The 16038-nt window shown below is 36.7% G+C and overlaps 1 protein-coding gene across 5 annotated transcripts in view; it reads right to left on the minus strand.

The window, feature by feature from the left end:
* The window catches only part of NOL4 (nucleolar protein 4), a 182129-nt gene that overhangs the window by 42045 nt on the left and 124046 nt on the right, over window positions 1–16038 (minus strand). For 4 of the 5 annotated variants that reach the window (XM_030966198.1, XM_030966207.1, XM_030966190.1 and 1 more), the window contains 2 exons: window positions 6315–6494; window positions 5379–5570 (listed from right to left, as the gene is read on the minus strand). In XM_030966198.1, the coding sequence (XP_030822058.1) occupies window positions 5379–5570; window positions 6315–6494 (372 nt within the window). The remainder of the gene's footprint in view (window positions 1–5378; window positions 5571–6314; window positions 6495–16038) is intronic. The other variant, XM_030966216.1, reaches the window with a different exon arrangement.

The following is a 16038-nucleotide window of genomic DNA, read 5'->3' on the forward strand; positions in this document are numbered from 1 at the left end:
AGGAAAACTGAGTATGATTTAACATTATTTACTGTTTCCCCTAAAATAATACACTGAGTTGGCTTCCTATCCTTAAACCATTGGCACAGGCCAGTTAATCAAGTAACATTGCAGCAAGAGCTCTCAATCAAGTCAGAATCACAGTATCAAAACCACTGAAATATTTACTATTTTTTTTCTGATTTCAAGCTTACAGGTAAACAGAGTGAACATTCTTTTAACCTATTCTTTGTTTTTCAATAAAAATGGATTTTGTTCTACATCAGAGCTTACTGCTATTTCAGAGGGGATTACTTTTATTCTAAATTCAACAAAAAATTGAAACAAAGGTCAAAATTTGGTTCCTATATTTTTCTCTTTCACAGGATGTAAAAGACTAAGTCCTGTCAGGTTAGTAGGTATTTTTCACTTTTAGTTTTAATTCTATTTTTCCAAATACCATGCCTTTTTTAAAGCTAACTTCTTCATATTTTGCAAGGCTAATGGAAAAAGTGTTACTTCTTCAACTGCTCACGTTTCCAAAATTGCCTATACTTTGAAAAGTCATTAAAAAGCAAAAGTTATCTGGGGAAGATTTAGGAGGAAGTTCTTAAAAATCACACAAGTATTCACTTAACTGTTCCATGGTGAAAAAAAAAAAAAGAACAGCATATTTAAGAGCCTTAGAAAAACTGATTCTAGAATATTTTTTCAAGACTATATGAGATCTAATGGTAAAAGTCAAATTTTATTAGAGAGTAGCTTTGGCCTATTTCAACCAAGTTGCCCATCAGACTTAAATAGGTTAGCCATACCAAAAAAGGTAGAGATGCCTAGAAAGGGAAGTGCCCAACTGACAGAGTTTGGGGTATAATACAAAGTAACAACTCTATTAGTATTTGTAACCTCATGTAACTGTTATTGTGATAATCTTCTTAATGCTTCCCAGCTTGTTAATCAATTAGACATGCATCCCTGAATCCACAGATCCTCATTTTCCTGAAAATGCTTATGACCTTTCCATACATAAAAGCCTGGAGGACTGAAAAGCCATGTGACTGCAAGGGCAGCTGGACTTTTCAGCACTAAATTCAGTAAATATTGAAAGATTCCTCTTTCTAAAACTAAAAAGCAGAACCTAGACACCTATCCCAAGCAATCTTAATGAGGCAGCTTTTGGAAAACATCCCCCTTCTGGAAACCAGTTGCCACCGAAGTTGCTCAGTCTCAGTACAGACATATGACAAGCCACCAGACACATCCAAAACACCTTGATTAACACGAGCACAGTTGCAAATTGTTAAAACGCCTCCCTCAGCCAACTGGCACAACCAAGTGACAGCAGCAGTGAAAGATTACAGAGCTTAGTTATTTGTTCTTGAGGCTGGCGATAGGACAGAAGGAGCTGGGATGAGCAACACTGGGACCTGGATCAGGAACTATCTTTGAGCACAGTGTGACTCTTCTCCCACACATCCAAACTTGTCTTTGGACAATGAAAAGCATTTATGACTAGCCTTTTCTCTCCAACACAGAACACTTTGCTCTTTGATACTATTGTTTTGTATTACAGTAGTATTTAGAAGGAGGGTTTCCTTTTTCTTAAAAATAAAGGAGGGATCTCTTAGGGAACGAGAAAATCTTGCTCTTGCATTGGGATGCTCACAGAAAATATGGCATATCTGTGAAAAGATACTGTAACATGCAACTTCAAATTGAATGCAGTGAGATTGATCATAGGAGATCATGAAGATGGGAGGAAGCAGAGAGTAGTGAGAAAATGTAACTATAACTATTCAGACAATTGAACCTCATTTGATTATTTCTAGTAACTAAAGTTTCTCTGGACTATAACTAAATAAATGCATACAACATATCTCCAGCATCTGTCTACTAACCCTTTTTAACTGGCAGATCTTTTTCACAGAGGCTGGGACAAGTCTAAACAAAGGATTTGAAAAACAGTGAAACAGGCCATCTGAATACTGCAGGGAGAAAATTCCTCTTGCATACATTATAGAGGTCACAAAACACCTAACATATATATAGGAATTCTCGTTGATATAAGTCCTTGAAACTGAGGAAGTATTTTTTTCTTTTGTTTTTGGGCTAATGAAGAGAAAAAGAAATAATTTCTTTAAGAATATCAAAAGTTTTTAAGTTCTCAAAGCAATACAGCACAATGCAGGCAGAAGCACAACCTAGAAATCCCATCCAAAAGCCAGTGCTTTTGGTATTTGACAGACTTCCCTCCCAAGGAAAGCTTCTGGGCAAGATTGTAGAATTTAGTAAGAGAACATTCTCAACAGTCCATTAGCAAGAGACAGCGGGAGGAGAAAAAAAAATTTATGATTCCTGAGAAAAGCTGAGTGCCTTATTGGGGTATGTACTTGTGTCAGAATTGAAAACTGCACAACTACATCTGCACAGTCAAATGGGCAGAGCTTTTCCAGTGCAGAAAGCAAGCTTCTCAAAGGCACATTTGTAACAAGAAGCTATACAAGCTGCCTGAGAGTCCACAGACAGCTATCTGTCACCAGGAGAAGCAGAATAACTATAAGTAATCTCTTAAACATAATAATACTAAGAATCATGTTAATTAACAATATGAACACTCATGAGACTGAGCCTTTTTTATTGCCTCAAAGCTAGAACTGGTCTGTTATGCAGCAAGAACTGTCATTGGGATTACAGGCGGCAAATAACTGACAGAATCAGGCTCCAGGCTTGCTTTTTCATCTTTTTCATGCAGTTTTACACTAATTTAACACAGTGTTTACATTTTCTCTTCACATTCCAGTATGACATTGTAGATAACTGCAAGGTTCCACACCCAGTCTGAACTGTCATATGCCATAAAAGAGAATATTCTCTTTTTCTCATGCAACTAGATGGTCAAAATGTAGCATTTTTGAACCTGAACAAAATAAAAAACTTGTATTTAACATGTGTATAGCAAAAGACATCTCCCGTGGAGGTTATTATCTGATATCCTATTTAATATAACAATGGTTCTGGTACTGCTGCTGAGCAGATCATTATTCTGGTTTGCTGTATTGAGGGTAGCCCCTTATTCAAAACAACACCATCATGTCCCTTCATGATTGTTTTGAACAAATGTTATTATCCAGAAAAGATGATTCTTCTCCATTACCAAAATGGTAAGGATGTTTAAAACAATCAAGTAGTCAAATGCCCCTGTCCATGGTAGTGTTTTTAAAAAATGCCTGTAATCAAGAGTTGATGATACAGTAACTTAGAAAACAGAAAATAATTTAAAAACCCAAAGGGATACACACTAAATTTCAGAATTATTCAAGACATACACATAAAGTGCTGCTTATATTCTTAGGAAGTTGATGGGAGCTCCTCCAGAGACTTTGGACAGTCTTTGGCTTGCATTCCTACCTGCAAACAGGGACACAGGACAAATATCCCTTCAGGCCCAAGAGGGCTGCAGTCTTTGGCATGAGTTCCAGTGCCTTGTCACTTCCACTCATGAGCAAAAAGTCAGTGTTTTACAGGGCGATTTGTTTGTTTAAAAGGACATAAAGCCTATCATAAACTGTTATTATAAAACCAGGAAATCTTTCAGGATCATATTCCTGATAATCTCTGCTCCTTTTCCCCTTCCAGGAAAAATTTGATCCTGCAACCTTTATTCATATGAAAGTAACATTTGCAAATGTGCACTGAAGTCAAGCCAACCCAGGTCTCATGGATCAGACTGTAGCCCCTTCTTCATATTGCAAAACAGTTGCACAAGTCTTTCTGACGACAAAAATGAGCCAGTTTACGTAACTGCTCATCAGCATGAAAAATGATAGTAATAAGGCCATAAATTGGAACAGTGAGGAGACTTGCTAGAATTGGCTAATTTTGTAAGTATTTTCAATTGAAAGTACAGCTAAATGAAATATTCGGCTTCATGAAAGCTGAAATTTATGTTGATGAATTATTGTCAGTGAGTAGATGCAATTTAATGCTACTTAGTATATTGTAGGAAATATTTATTTTCTATCTGTCCTTTTTTGTTTGTTTGTTTTGGTTTGGTTTGGTTATTTTGGGTTTTTTTGTTAGGGCTAAACAATCTGCCATGTACACCACCAGTCAATCTTTGGCACTTCTGGCTGTACAGATGTCCTTTATTCTACCTGTCTTTCTTCATCTGAGCTTCCATTGTTCAGAAACAGGGTTATCCCAATGTTTCAAATAATAAAACCATCCTGTTGATTTGAATCCAAAACACACACAAAAATTTAGTTTCTGTCTTTGCTTTTGATGTTATCAAATAGTGGTCTTACCCTACAAATAAGCTTGATATTTTGTTCTTAAAACTGTCAGCTACCATCTTAAACAACATATGGTACTCATAAATATTCTGCAAAAAACTGCAGGAAAGAGAAAGACAGAGAGAAAGAGAAAAACAGTAAAATGCAATCATCTCCAATGATTTTAATGTAATCAATGGGTTTGCAGATGATTCATTTAAAAAAATGGTATGTTTAATCACTAAATGATATCTATTTTTAATAATGAGGTGTTTTTGTGGTCATCTTAAGGCCAGAGAGGTAGCTAAGACATTAAACACAAAGGGTTTAGCTATCTAGTTTCTTCTGACTTTCCTCCATTTTGGAAATACAGATGTTTTCTAGAGATAATGAAGCTGCCAGTTAATGAGAAGACTTTATTTACCCATTTTTGTGCTACTGAGTAATACTAAAATAATGTCTGAAAACACTGTCAGTTGTATACCATTATAATCTTCATGAGATTTGGTTCAATTATAACTACTAAACCATTGGGATGCTCAAATTGTAAGTTTGGCCAAATATGTTTGGTTTACAACCATTAAACATGTTTTGCACACCTGTATATCAACTGAAAGCTTTCAAAGGAGTGACTTTCACTGATAAGCAAAGGGCTAAGGTGTACAAGAAAACACCCAAAGCCAAAGCCATTGCCACTGTGATGTTACTAGACTAGAGTCAGTTTTACAGGGCTCACTGGAAACCAGATAGCAGAGACATTTTAGAGAAAAATCCATCTTACAGCAGGACTTTTCCAGGCAAAAATCTGTAACTGTAACTTAAAGAAATAAATCACTCAATAGTTCATAGTTCAGTTTCCCTCCTCATGCCTTTCTTTGTTCTTCGTTTCCTACAGATCCATATTACTTCATTTTGTGAACTCTACTGTCTTATAGCACTTTTAATTCAAGGGGAATAAATTCAGGAAGAATGAAGGAGGGAAAAAGAAATCTCTGACCTGGTATTACCAAAAAAAAAAAAGAAAACCAAACAAAAAATAAAGACGCTAAGATGAAAACAAAATAGTGCCATGGATTTACATATGGGGTTTTGATGGAAACTAGGGCTGGGTTTTAAGTCAAAACTCACCATCTCAAAACCACTTCTTTTCATCCGCCTGCAGGACTTGAGGTAAGTACGTATGCGTTTTCTGGCACGCTCTTGATACTCAGGGAATTGTCGCCTGCATGAGTCAATGATAGCCTGGATCTTTTCTTTGGGCTGCTTAGAGATTGGGACCATTCGGTCCAAGTTTTCATCTACAAACAGCCTGACAAACATCTGTTGGCAAGAGGGAGACAGAGGAGATGGGTTTGGAGGGCAGCTCTCTTCTCTTCCTAGCTTTCTGGCTTGATTACTGATAGGAAGACAGTTTTTGTTTTCTATCCACTGAAGAGCTTTGTAACGGGAAGCCAGAAATATAAAGCAAACAGTTCTTTAAAGGGTTATTTGGGGTGGGGGTGGGTTGGGTTTAAAAAAATAGACAAGAAAAGAAAAGTCTATAGGATACAGAACTTGTGAGATAAACCAGAACAGACTGTGAAAATAGGCACTACTTAAGTTTCATTATTAACAATAAGCTGTGATTGCTAATCATTTTATTGAACTGACTCACATTTTTTTCTTTGTTTGAACAATTGCTTGTGTTTTCATGCATAATTATATACATTGAGAAAGCAATAGAGAACAGCTGACCACCAGAATGGTCTCCTGACAAAACTAGCTACAGCCTCTTTCCATTCAGTGGGTGAACATGCACATCCACACAGCCACACACATGGTCACACATGCACACATAGAGAACAAAGCTTTGTTTTCCTCACTGGTAAAGATGGCACTCTGCCTCAAAATTCTAAATGAAACACAGCAAATCTGTCATCTGTTGGCAAGAGTTTAATGTGCATTAAAATAATAACTGAAATAAATCCCGCAAATTAATGTGCCTTTAATATTGTCAGACTTACCCAAAACCAACAATGCAAAAGGAACAGAAGAAGTAAACAAGGTGAGTGCAAGAGGGCTTACGTTAAAAGCTTTCAGTCGCTCAGCTTCTACCCCATCTGATTCATTAACCTTCTCAGGATCTTCTTGCTCGTCATGGTCATCCTCATCCTCATCTCCTCGATTCAGAGACAGATCTTCAGCACCTCTGCCTACACTCTCATTCTTGCCAGAGTCATAGCTTGAATAGCTATGTGCAGGGGACTGAAAATAGAGAAAAAGAATATGCTTGTAAAAATTCTCAGCAAAAATAAGGTCTTACTTATAAAAAAATGCTCAGTAAATATTTCAAGAATTCCATTAATTCTTTTTATACTTTGTTCAACATAAAGTGCTCCTAATCTTTCCAAGAGCAAACAATACACAATTATATTACTTTCAGTGCTTTAAAAAATGTGACCAACTGCAAATTCAGTAAATCTATTAACAAATTAATTACCCATTATGACTACAGTTAAGATGAAATCTTTGCCATACAGGCTTGTGTAAGTACTACCTACAGAAGTTTCCTATAAATACTAACTTTTTTGTATTGATCAAGATGTAAAGAAGGGATAGCTGATTTGAAGAAAACTCCAAAGAATTAAAATTTAAACATTTCAAGGCAAAGAGGATTCAAGTAGGAAACACTGTTATTCATCCAATGAATATTAAATATTATCAAGAGATACAAAAATTTATTCAAAATAAGGACATGATTATGTTCTAGTTTCACTTGCAAAACCCCAGAATGAATTAGAGATGTGTAGGTTTACATTTTGAATGCTCTCTGAGAATCATGTAGTAAAACCATTTCCTCTTTGAAAATCAGCATTCAGAACTTTCCCCGGAGCAGAAATTCATTTTGTTGGATAAAACAGATGACCATCTCAATAAAGTGTATCCACTTCTAGGACCAAAAAATTTCCAATTAGCAAAAGTTAATACAGTGCATTTTCCCTTGCAATATCAAGTCCTCAGCTGACTGTTCCCACTGCATACACTTCAAACTGCAGACTATAAAAAGGCATAAGTAACAGAAAACCTTCCACAACTTAACATTCTAAAACTTAAAACTTAAAGATCAAAGCTTTTCCCCAGCCACACAAACATATCAGAGAGTATCTTCACCAGAGTCATCAGATTCATATTTAGGTCAATCAGAGCAAAATTTTATTTCTATATCTTAATGCTGTAATATTTCAATGTTTTTCTGTCTTGCTTCAAAGCATTCTGTATTCTGAATCAGGTGCCACATGACAAATTTCACACACTCACACTTTTTTTAGATGCCTCCTCCCTTAATGTCAGCAAAAGTCAGGAGCATAATCCTTCAAATAAAAATGTATTTCAAATGGCATGCCTTGAACCACATTCTGAGCTTCCTAAAATTATCTTTATTTCGGAGTATTTTGCCAGCCAGAGAATTAATCTGGACAGTGAGGTAGAAGGGAAAGACAAACAAAACCATCCATCCGTAAGGTATATTTTTTTGCCTTATAGTCTTACTTCAGCTTCTTTTTTTCCCTTTTCCTGTTTTCATTTCCATCTTTGGTCCTCTGTACACCATCAGAGTGTACACAGTGTTTTAGAGTGTACAGAGTGTTTTAGAGTCACTTGCCTTGCCTTAACAGCATCCATATTCCAAGCCTTCCTTTTTTATATATCCTCCTAGACTATGTTCTCACAGCACCCATCCCCTGGAGTTCCAGTTTTTAATCCCTAATGCTCCTAACATCAGAACTTGCAGTCTCTCTCATCCCCTTCCCTGAATCTCTTCACTCTCTGATCACTCTTCATTCCCTAGACCCTCACAGCAGATGTAGGAAGAGTGAGAAAACATGAAAACAACCCAGAAGAGCTGTCTGGGGATAAAAACAGCTTCAACAAGTAGCAAGTTCAGCACCACCCCTTCTGGGGCAAGACATTAGCCAGGGTTCAAGATGGCAGATGCAAGATGGCAGGGGAGGATAAGGCTTGCAAGAGCAGCAAAAAACAAAACTCCAGTTCTTGATACACTGATAGCTTGTCTTGTGAAGATGGTATCTACCTTGCTGCCCAGTCAGATAAGTTCAGGGTCTATCCTAAAGGAGATGATGGCTGTTTTTTATCAGAGTGTCTAGCATGTGTGAGGAAAAAAGTTTAACCTGGCCAATGGCTACCAGAAGGCAAACAGCTGCAGCCTGGTAGCCTGTAACAAAGGAAAGAGTGATTTCCTTTAAACCTAAAGAGATTATCAAAAGACATTTTTTTTAAAAAGAAAGTTACAATGAATTAGTTGCTACTTTTGTACAGTGCTATGCAGTAGAAGATCTGACCTATGCTGCAAGACTTGTTCTTCTGTAGCTCTTTGTTTCACATGTCACTACAGCTGCATAGCATGCAGAAAGCTTTGAAATAATCAAAAAGCCATTTCATGTGCTAGGCACCATACAAAGCATAGAAGCTGCTGCCCTAAAGAAACCTACTAACTGAAATCTTTGTTGTGAAGACACTTGATCTCACATGTATCATTTCATCAGACTAAATCCAATTAGAGTACTCATGTGCACAAAGTTAAACAGATGCAAAACTGATTTCAGTATGTACATATGTTTCAGCTGGATGCCAAGATCATAAATTATGCACCAGCATTGAGATTTCCTTTTGTGCAGGAAGCAAATTCAGGTCAAAATGGCTTAAGTATATCTTTTTAAAATGCAACAGTCGAGGGGGTTTTTTTTTGTTTTGGTTTTCTTGGGTTTTTTTTTTAGGTCTGGTTTTTTTTTGTTTGTTTTTTAAAGAAAGTATTGCATAGAGAGCCCTGCCCAACATCTTCTCTAAAGTTTTTATTTAAACAACAACTTCAGCATCTTAAATGAACTGTGGGGAAAAACAGTCTGAGAAAGTTGCATGGTAGGAATCCATATTTATTCACTGTGAATTTGAAGACTGTGTACAGTACCAGGAAAACGACATGTTTTTCTCCTAGCTCTTTCATTAGCAAACTGAGGAAGAAAAAAAGCTCACTTTGAGTTTGTAAAAGCTCAGTTAATACCTTTCTGTATTTCTGCACAGATGAATACTGATTCAGAGAAGGAAGAGACATCTCTCACTTGTGTTGACTCTGCAGTTGTGCAAAAGCCAATAAGGATTTCCTTTTGCTACTCTATTAAGTAGCTGCAGTGCTCAACAAGGGATGGGAGAGCAGAGGACAACTCACAGTTCATACACAATACCCAATTTTAGGTCTTGCACTGTTCTTTCAAAAGGCTGCTCCCACCTTTGACAGACAGGAACATGCTCATTCAGATTCCTCCACAGACCCTGACAAATACATTTTGTGGTCCTGCAGTAAACTTCACTGTCTTCAGAACTATTAAAACATTTTTAAGACCAACCTCTGACTTTAATAAATGTATTAAGCCTATTTCTTTTTCATGTGTCTACCATAGATTGCAATGGAGGAAAGGTGTGGTTTTGGGAGAAGAGAGCATTCTCTTCCCTCTTTATGAGACTCTTTCCAACAACTGAGGACTGTTATCACATCCCCTCCCCTCAGTCTTCCCAATAAATTCATTTATGCTATGAAACCCATGTTTTTAATGGATATTTTCCATCTGATTTGAAACCTTCTCAAAAAGCAGCTCCCCAAACTCTAAAATGAATTCCATTTGCTGCCTTTCTATGAAAAATATATTTCTTTGATATAAAAAAATATATTTTTGATCAATTTCTAGCATGCTTACAGCAGAAAAACCTTTTCCCTTTATTTGTAGAAGAATACCCCAAAGATGCAAAAGACAGCAGTGCAGAAACCCCAGAGTTGCCAACAGAAATCGTGCTGTTATTTTATGAGGACTAAAGCAGAAGTAATCTGTAACATTTAAAAATATAAAGTCTACCACAGTGCTTCAGTGCCTGCTGGGGTTCCACACTGGTGTATGGCCATTGGACAGGGTTTGGAGGATGACACCACATGAACCCACAGCAAAGCTTCTCCCAGCAGAGACTCTTGGCTACCCTGGTGAGTGTACAAAGATGGCACTTGATTACCCAACCAAAACTAATTCAGTGATAGAAAGCTAATTACTGAGGGTGACTACTTGAAATGACCAAAACCAGGACAAATCATGTCTTTGTGACTTTAAAAAGGCCAACATGGAACAAAAGACACCACCTTTTCAGGAGAAAATGCCTCTGATGGAAGTATGGCATTTTTTTTTTTCACGAAGCTTCATTTTTCACATTTACTTTACATTTTACATTTGCATTTAGTTAAGAGACTTTTACATCTATTTGAGTAGTGTGTAACTCTTTCAGTTAGTTACACCAGCCACTCATAAACCACAGAACTCCTGTGAGCAAGAGAGACGAGCATTTGAAGAGCTGGCGAAACAGCAGCAGAGGTCTCCATGCTGCATGGAAAGGAAAGGGGTTAGGAGGCAGGCAGAGATGAAAACACTTTACTGGCTCTACATGATTCTCTTCTAGAAATCTGCCTCCACATTGGTAAAAGTTACTAAATCTTTTTAATGAATACATAAAAGCCTATTCTAAAGCTGACAGAATTCTGCTTGTTCCCAGTTGTACATCCAGCCCTTTCTTCTTTTTCCTACATTTCAGTATTTCACTCTCTGCCACTGAATACACAAAAATCTACAATTTCAGCAACTACTCTTGCAAATAATGTGTGCTTTTCTGTATACTTTCCCATGTGCTATTGTGTAGCAAAAATACTTTCATAGAAACTATTCCTATGACACAGAAAGGGATTAGAACATTCTGATGACAGTGGATTTGATTGCTTTTCTCCAAAATTATCAATTAAATTAGAACTTTTTTTTTTTTTTCACATTTACATTTTGAACTGATTCTACATATGACAAAGTGTTTGAAAAATTCATAAAAACTAGCTTTTGGTAAACTGGGATGAGTGAGAAGCATGACTTTTATTTGACATATAAAAAAATTAAAAGTTAAGCCTGAAAGGTTAAGGGAAAATTCACATCCTATAACTTTCCCTTAAAAATATATTTGAAATTAATATTGCATTGTTAGATTTCCACTTCATTCCTGCACAAACTGTGAGTTCTCCATATAGCAGGGAACTTGCCTACAGGAGGTAGTTGTGTTTCTCTTTGGTTTTATTTTTTTCATTAAATCTATAATACTTGTAATATAAATAACACATTAGAAAACATTAAATATTTCTGGTATATGCATGCTCTTTTGTTATTGAAATACTTGAAACCATAAAAAAAAAATCCTAATTTTTTCTCCTCAATTCAAATAGAAGGCAGGAGGTATAACTGAATATTCAGGTTCAGCTATTATCCTAAGGAATTTGCTATCAGCTTTTATGGATAGAAGTCCAAGTCTCTATTATTTTTCATTAATAAGCCATTTTCTTTCCACAACCTCTCTTAAATCCTATGCTTTTCTATCTTCCAGACTTTACTGTTATTATCCTTTTTCATGGCCCCTTTAAAGCTTCATATTATCACATGTGTGGAACTTTACTGTCCATCTCTTCTTTTCTCATTTCAGGGAAGACTCCAAATTCCCAAAAACAACTCCAGCATGTCACCATTTATTTCAAGATCCAATTAACCTCCTTTTTATAAAATCCTCCCATATTTGTTCATCTTCCCCATATCTTTGCAACTGACTATGACCAGTTTGCTCCCCTCGTTACACAATAATTGGCCTTTCCAGCTCCTTTATAAAATTTCACCCTTGATAATGGGAAGGCATCCTTGTGTGCAATTCTGCTATTTGGAGCATGAGGACAACTGCATTTTTACAGGGAGAATGGAGAGCTGAAAGCCAGAGTTTCATAGGTTTGACTCTAAAAAATGTTATCTAACATGTGAAGTGTTAAGTTGTAAAGGACTTTTTACACAAAACTTGTATTACACTGAAATATTAAAAGATCTTCTTTCCTTGCTCTGTGTTAACAATGTGACTTCCAGAAACAAACTGCTCAGTTATTTACAACAGGAACTAAGAAATAAAAAGATTTTGCTCCCAAATTATCCTTGGCATGATCTTTTCTCCAGAGTCACTGTTTTTACAGTAGTCCCTGAGAGAACACTGACTATTTCTAAGACTATCTGCTCATCCTTTCTCAGTAATTTTCCAATCTATGCCGTATTACGTTTGCTTATAATATCCCTTTCAACAGAAGCACATTTATTAGCCATAAGGAAACTATAAATTACCCAGACACTTTCATTCCAGTGAGTTTATCTGGTTAAATAGAAGTTTGGATAATTGAAAGATAAGAAATAATTGAAAGACCACCTGAAACACATATCTTCCTATGCTAGTTTCTCTTTTTAGCTAAAATACAGTCTCTCCTAGGCCTCTCCCCACTGGTACTGACCAACATCAAAATACACCTCTTTACCCTAATAGAAATAACCTCAAAAATTACATAGAGAGTAAAAAAGAGAGGCAACTGAGAATTCTCACTCAGGTAGAAGAATAAAGTGTGTTTACAGGCTATAGTTTAAAGAGCTTCTTTCTGATTTTTCTACAACCAATCCCTTATTACCTGATTGGGCATCTCCAGGAAAGCTCCTGCTCCTTCCCCAGCCATTCTAGAGGAGGAGAATTCTTGGGGGAATCAGAATAAGTATCTCCAAATCACCCTAGTACACCAGTATTGAGAGTACCAGAGCAGAGCTGATTTAACAGAACAGGAGACTCGCCTACTTCTTAGCTACTAAATAGCTTTTATTTTACAAAGTTGTTTTATTAATGAACTTCAAGAACTCCTGTAACTGATGTAGGAAGACAGGCTTTTTCAACCAAATACTAAAAGAACATATTAATATAACCACCAATAACTAGTCATATTGCAAAATGTGGCTGCTGTGTCTTTGGAAAAAATACAATGTCCTCTGTGGGAGTTGAAAAGTCAAACTGAAATGGTGACAGACTGAAATAAAAGATTAAATTATTTTTGGCAATGTACACTGCTATTTTGAAGCTCTAAAAGGATCTGACAGAGTTTCTGAGAATTTGAGAAACACAGGTTGCCACATAGGAAAGCTTCATCACAAATTTCTGGATTTCTGCAAACTGTGTGCCAACAGAGTATTTAAACCTTTTCTATAGTACACCCAAAATCAAATCAGAATATCTGTATCAATTTACACTCTTTAAAGATCTTACATTGCAAAATAAGAAAAAGAAAAAGAAAACAACAACCTTACTTTATTATCAAAGTCAGGAACACTTCATCAGTGAGTTTCCAAGGACAATAATAGCACACTTTGCAGGTAGTATCATAGCTCAGTGAAGCCAAGAGCCTGAGAGAGCCCCATATAGTTTTTGGGCTTTTGGCAAAATCCATCAACCTAAAACTTCTATAGGAAAAGTGTCATTTCCAAGTTTTGGTGAAATGTTGTCCTTTTGCCAAAACTCTTTACAGTTTCCATCCAGATTCCACAATTTTCCCTTTGTCAGGGTTTGGGGGGTTTTATTTTCCTTTTTAAATGAAATAGCAGCAGTTTATATAAGGATTAGTGAATATTTTTCTTATGGAGTATATTTCAGTGACTACTAAGGTTCACATTACAGGCATGTAATGAGCATTTTTGACCAGCAATTCTTTGGTTAATTGTTAGACAACTGGCTGGTAAGAGCTACAAAATATTTTGTAAAAAACACTGGACTATTAATTTCTTCTCATTCTAGTTAAATTGAGAATGAAACCTCAAATGCAGGCAACACATTCAGGAAGTAACTAAAATGGAGAACATTTTTAAGACCAGAATATCACAATGACATTTACAAGGTAGGTCCCAAGACTCTCACTCCCCTCTTTGCAGCCTGTCCTAATCTAACTGACAGAGGTTGAAGATATAAACATGTCAACAAGGATAAAACAGGCAAGCTCCAACTCTCCAGTGAGGAAACAGCAGAATCCCTGACAAAACCCAGTCTATCCATTAAAGATCCCACTTACACACCAACAGTGCTACCTCTACTGTTTGAAAATATCTCAAACTGCTGCAAGCCTTCAAAACAGAAGTAGTTACTGAATACTGCAATGTCCTCTGAAGTCTTACTTAGGTAAGAAGCTAATGTCAGCAAAAACCAGAAGATACAGGAGTGATATAATTTCTTGAGCAGTAGCCTAAATTTGCTAAGCTTATTGTTTTATTTCTGTGATTTTAATTTCTTATGGGTATCTGTATGTAGGGAAATCATGTTGTCATAAATACAGAAGAGTGGGGTTTCTTGTCAATGCAGCATCACTGGATGCTCTGTTTTAATCTTGAGCATATTGCTGCCGGAAAACATAAGAGGAATTCCTTTTCTCACTTTAACAGTGAGGAATAAAGGGAATACAGAGCACATGCAATTCACTGGTTTAGTCATAGGCCACTTGTCAGACACCTACAATTATCTACAAAACTGTCATAATCCTTTTTTTTCCCCTTCTGTGCTATTCTTTATATTCATGCCCTTTGGTTCAGTTTCAGCCATTTTTTCCATTCTGCTTTCTCCTAAATATTTTTATTCTTTCTCTTTGAACTCATTATGCCTTTAGTTCCTTTTTGCTTCAGTCTTTTCTTGATTTCTTCTCTTCTCTCTGACACTATTCCCTTCATTTCTTCCTCCCTAAATTTCTCTCTGCTTCCTCTTGCCATGAAGCCGTGACATTGAAACAGTTCAATAACCTGTTTTCTTCTTCAGTCTCAAAAATACATAGACCTGTTGGAGCGAGTCCAGAAGAGGGACAGCAAGTTGATCACAGGGATGGAGCACTTCTCATATGGGGAAAGACTGAGAAAATTGGTTTTTTTCAACCTGGAAAAGAGAAGACTTTGGGGTGACCCACTTGTGGCCTTCCTGTACCTGAAGGGAGCCTACAAGAAAGATTGAGAAAAACTATTTACAAGGCCATGTAGTGACAGGACAAGGAGGAATGGCTTCAAACTGAAAAAAATTAGGATTCGATTAGGTATTGGGAAAAAATTCTGTGAGGCTGGTGAGGCACTGGAAAATGTTTCCCAGAGAAGTTGTGTATGCCCCATCCCTGGAATTGTTCAAAGCCAGGAATGATGCAGTTCTGACTGGTCAGGTGAAAGGTGCTCAGGTCCACAGCAGGGGGATTGAAAGTAGATGATCTTCAAGGTTCCTTCCAAGCCAAATCATTCCATGATTCTACAAAATATAGGGCTATCTCCTCAAGTCCCAAAGCAAGAATCTACACTTGGAAACTATGTGTTTATTTATAAACAACACCCCTTGAATGACTACAGGTGAAGTCTTGCTAAGAGAACTGTCATCACAAAGAATGTACACTTTGTACTTGTCCCTTTAATTCACTGTCTTTTTCTTCCTCGCAGTCCTTACCATGGCAGTTTTCTACTCCTTTAATGCAACAAAAAGTTCCCAGGGGCAAATACATTCACAAATGAAAGAGTTTGAGTTATATCAGGAATTCAGAAGAAAAGACTGACTTTTTGGTTGTTGACAATCACCTGGTTCCTCTGTTTCTACTGTATCCTAGAAAAGCTAGACATTGAAAGTGCACAAGAGGCTTCCAGATTGTAGAAAGTTTCAAAAGACACTTCTAGAGATTGACAGCAGAAGCAGATGCAGAAATAATAACACAACATCACTGCAGGGTTTGTGTGCTGCAAGAACAGCAGACAAGAGGATCACTTGTTTTCAATAGGTAAAGAGAAATAAAGCAATGAAGACAGAGGGGGTGCCTCTGTCCCATCCTTGTCAAGACTCTGGCAAAAGAGTGCTATTTGACATCCAG

This window comes from Camarhynchus parvulus, chromosome 2 (genome assembly GCF_901933205.1).
Source record: "Camarhynchus parvulus chromosome 2, STF_HiC, whole genome shotgun sequence".
Lineage (NCBI taxonomy): Eukaryota > Metazoa > Chordata > Aves > Passeriformes > Thraupidae > Camarhynchus > Camarhynchus parvulus.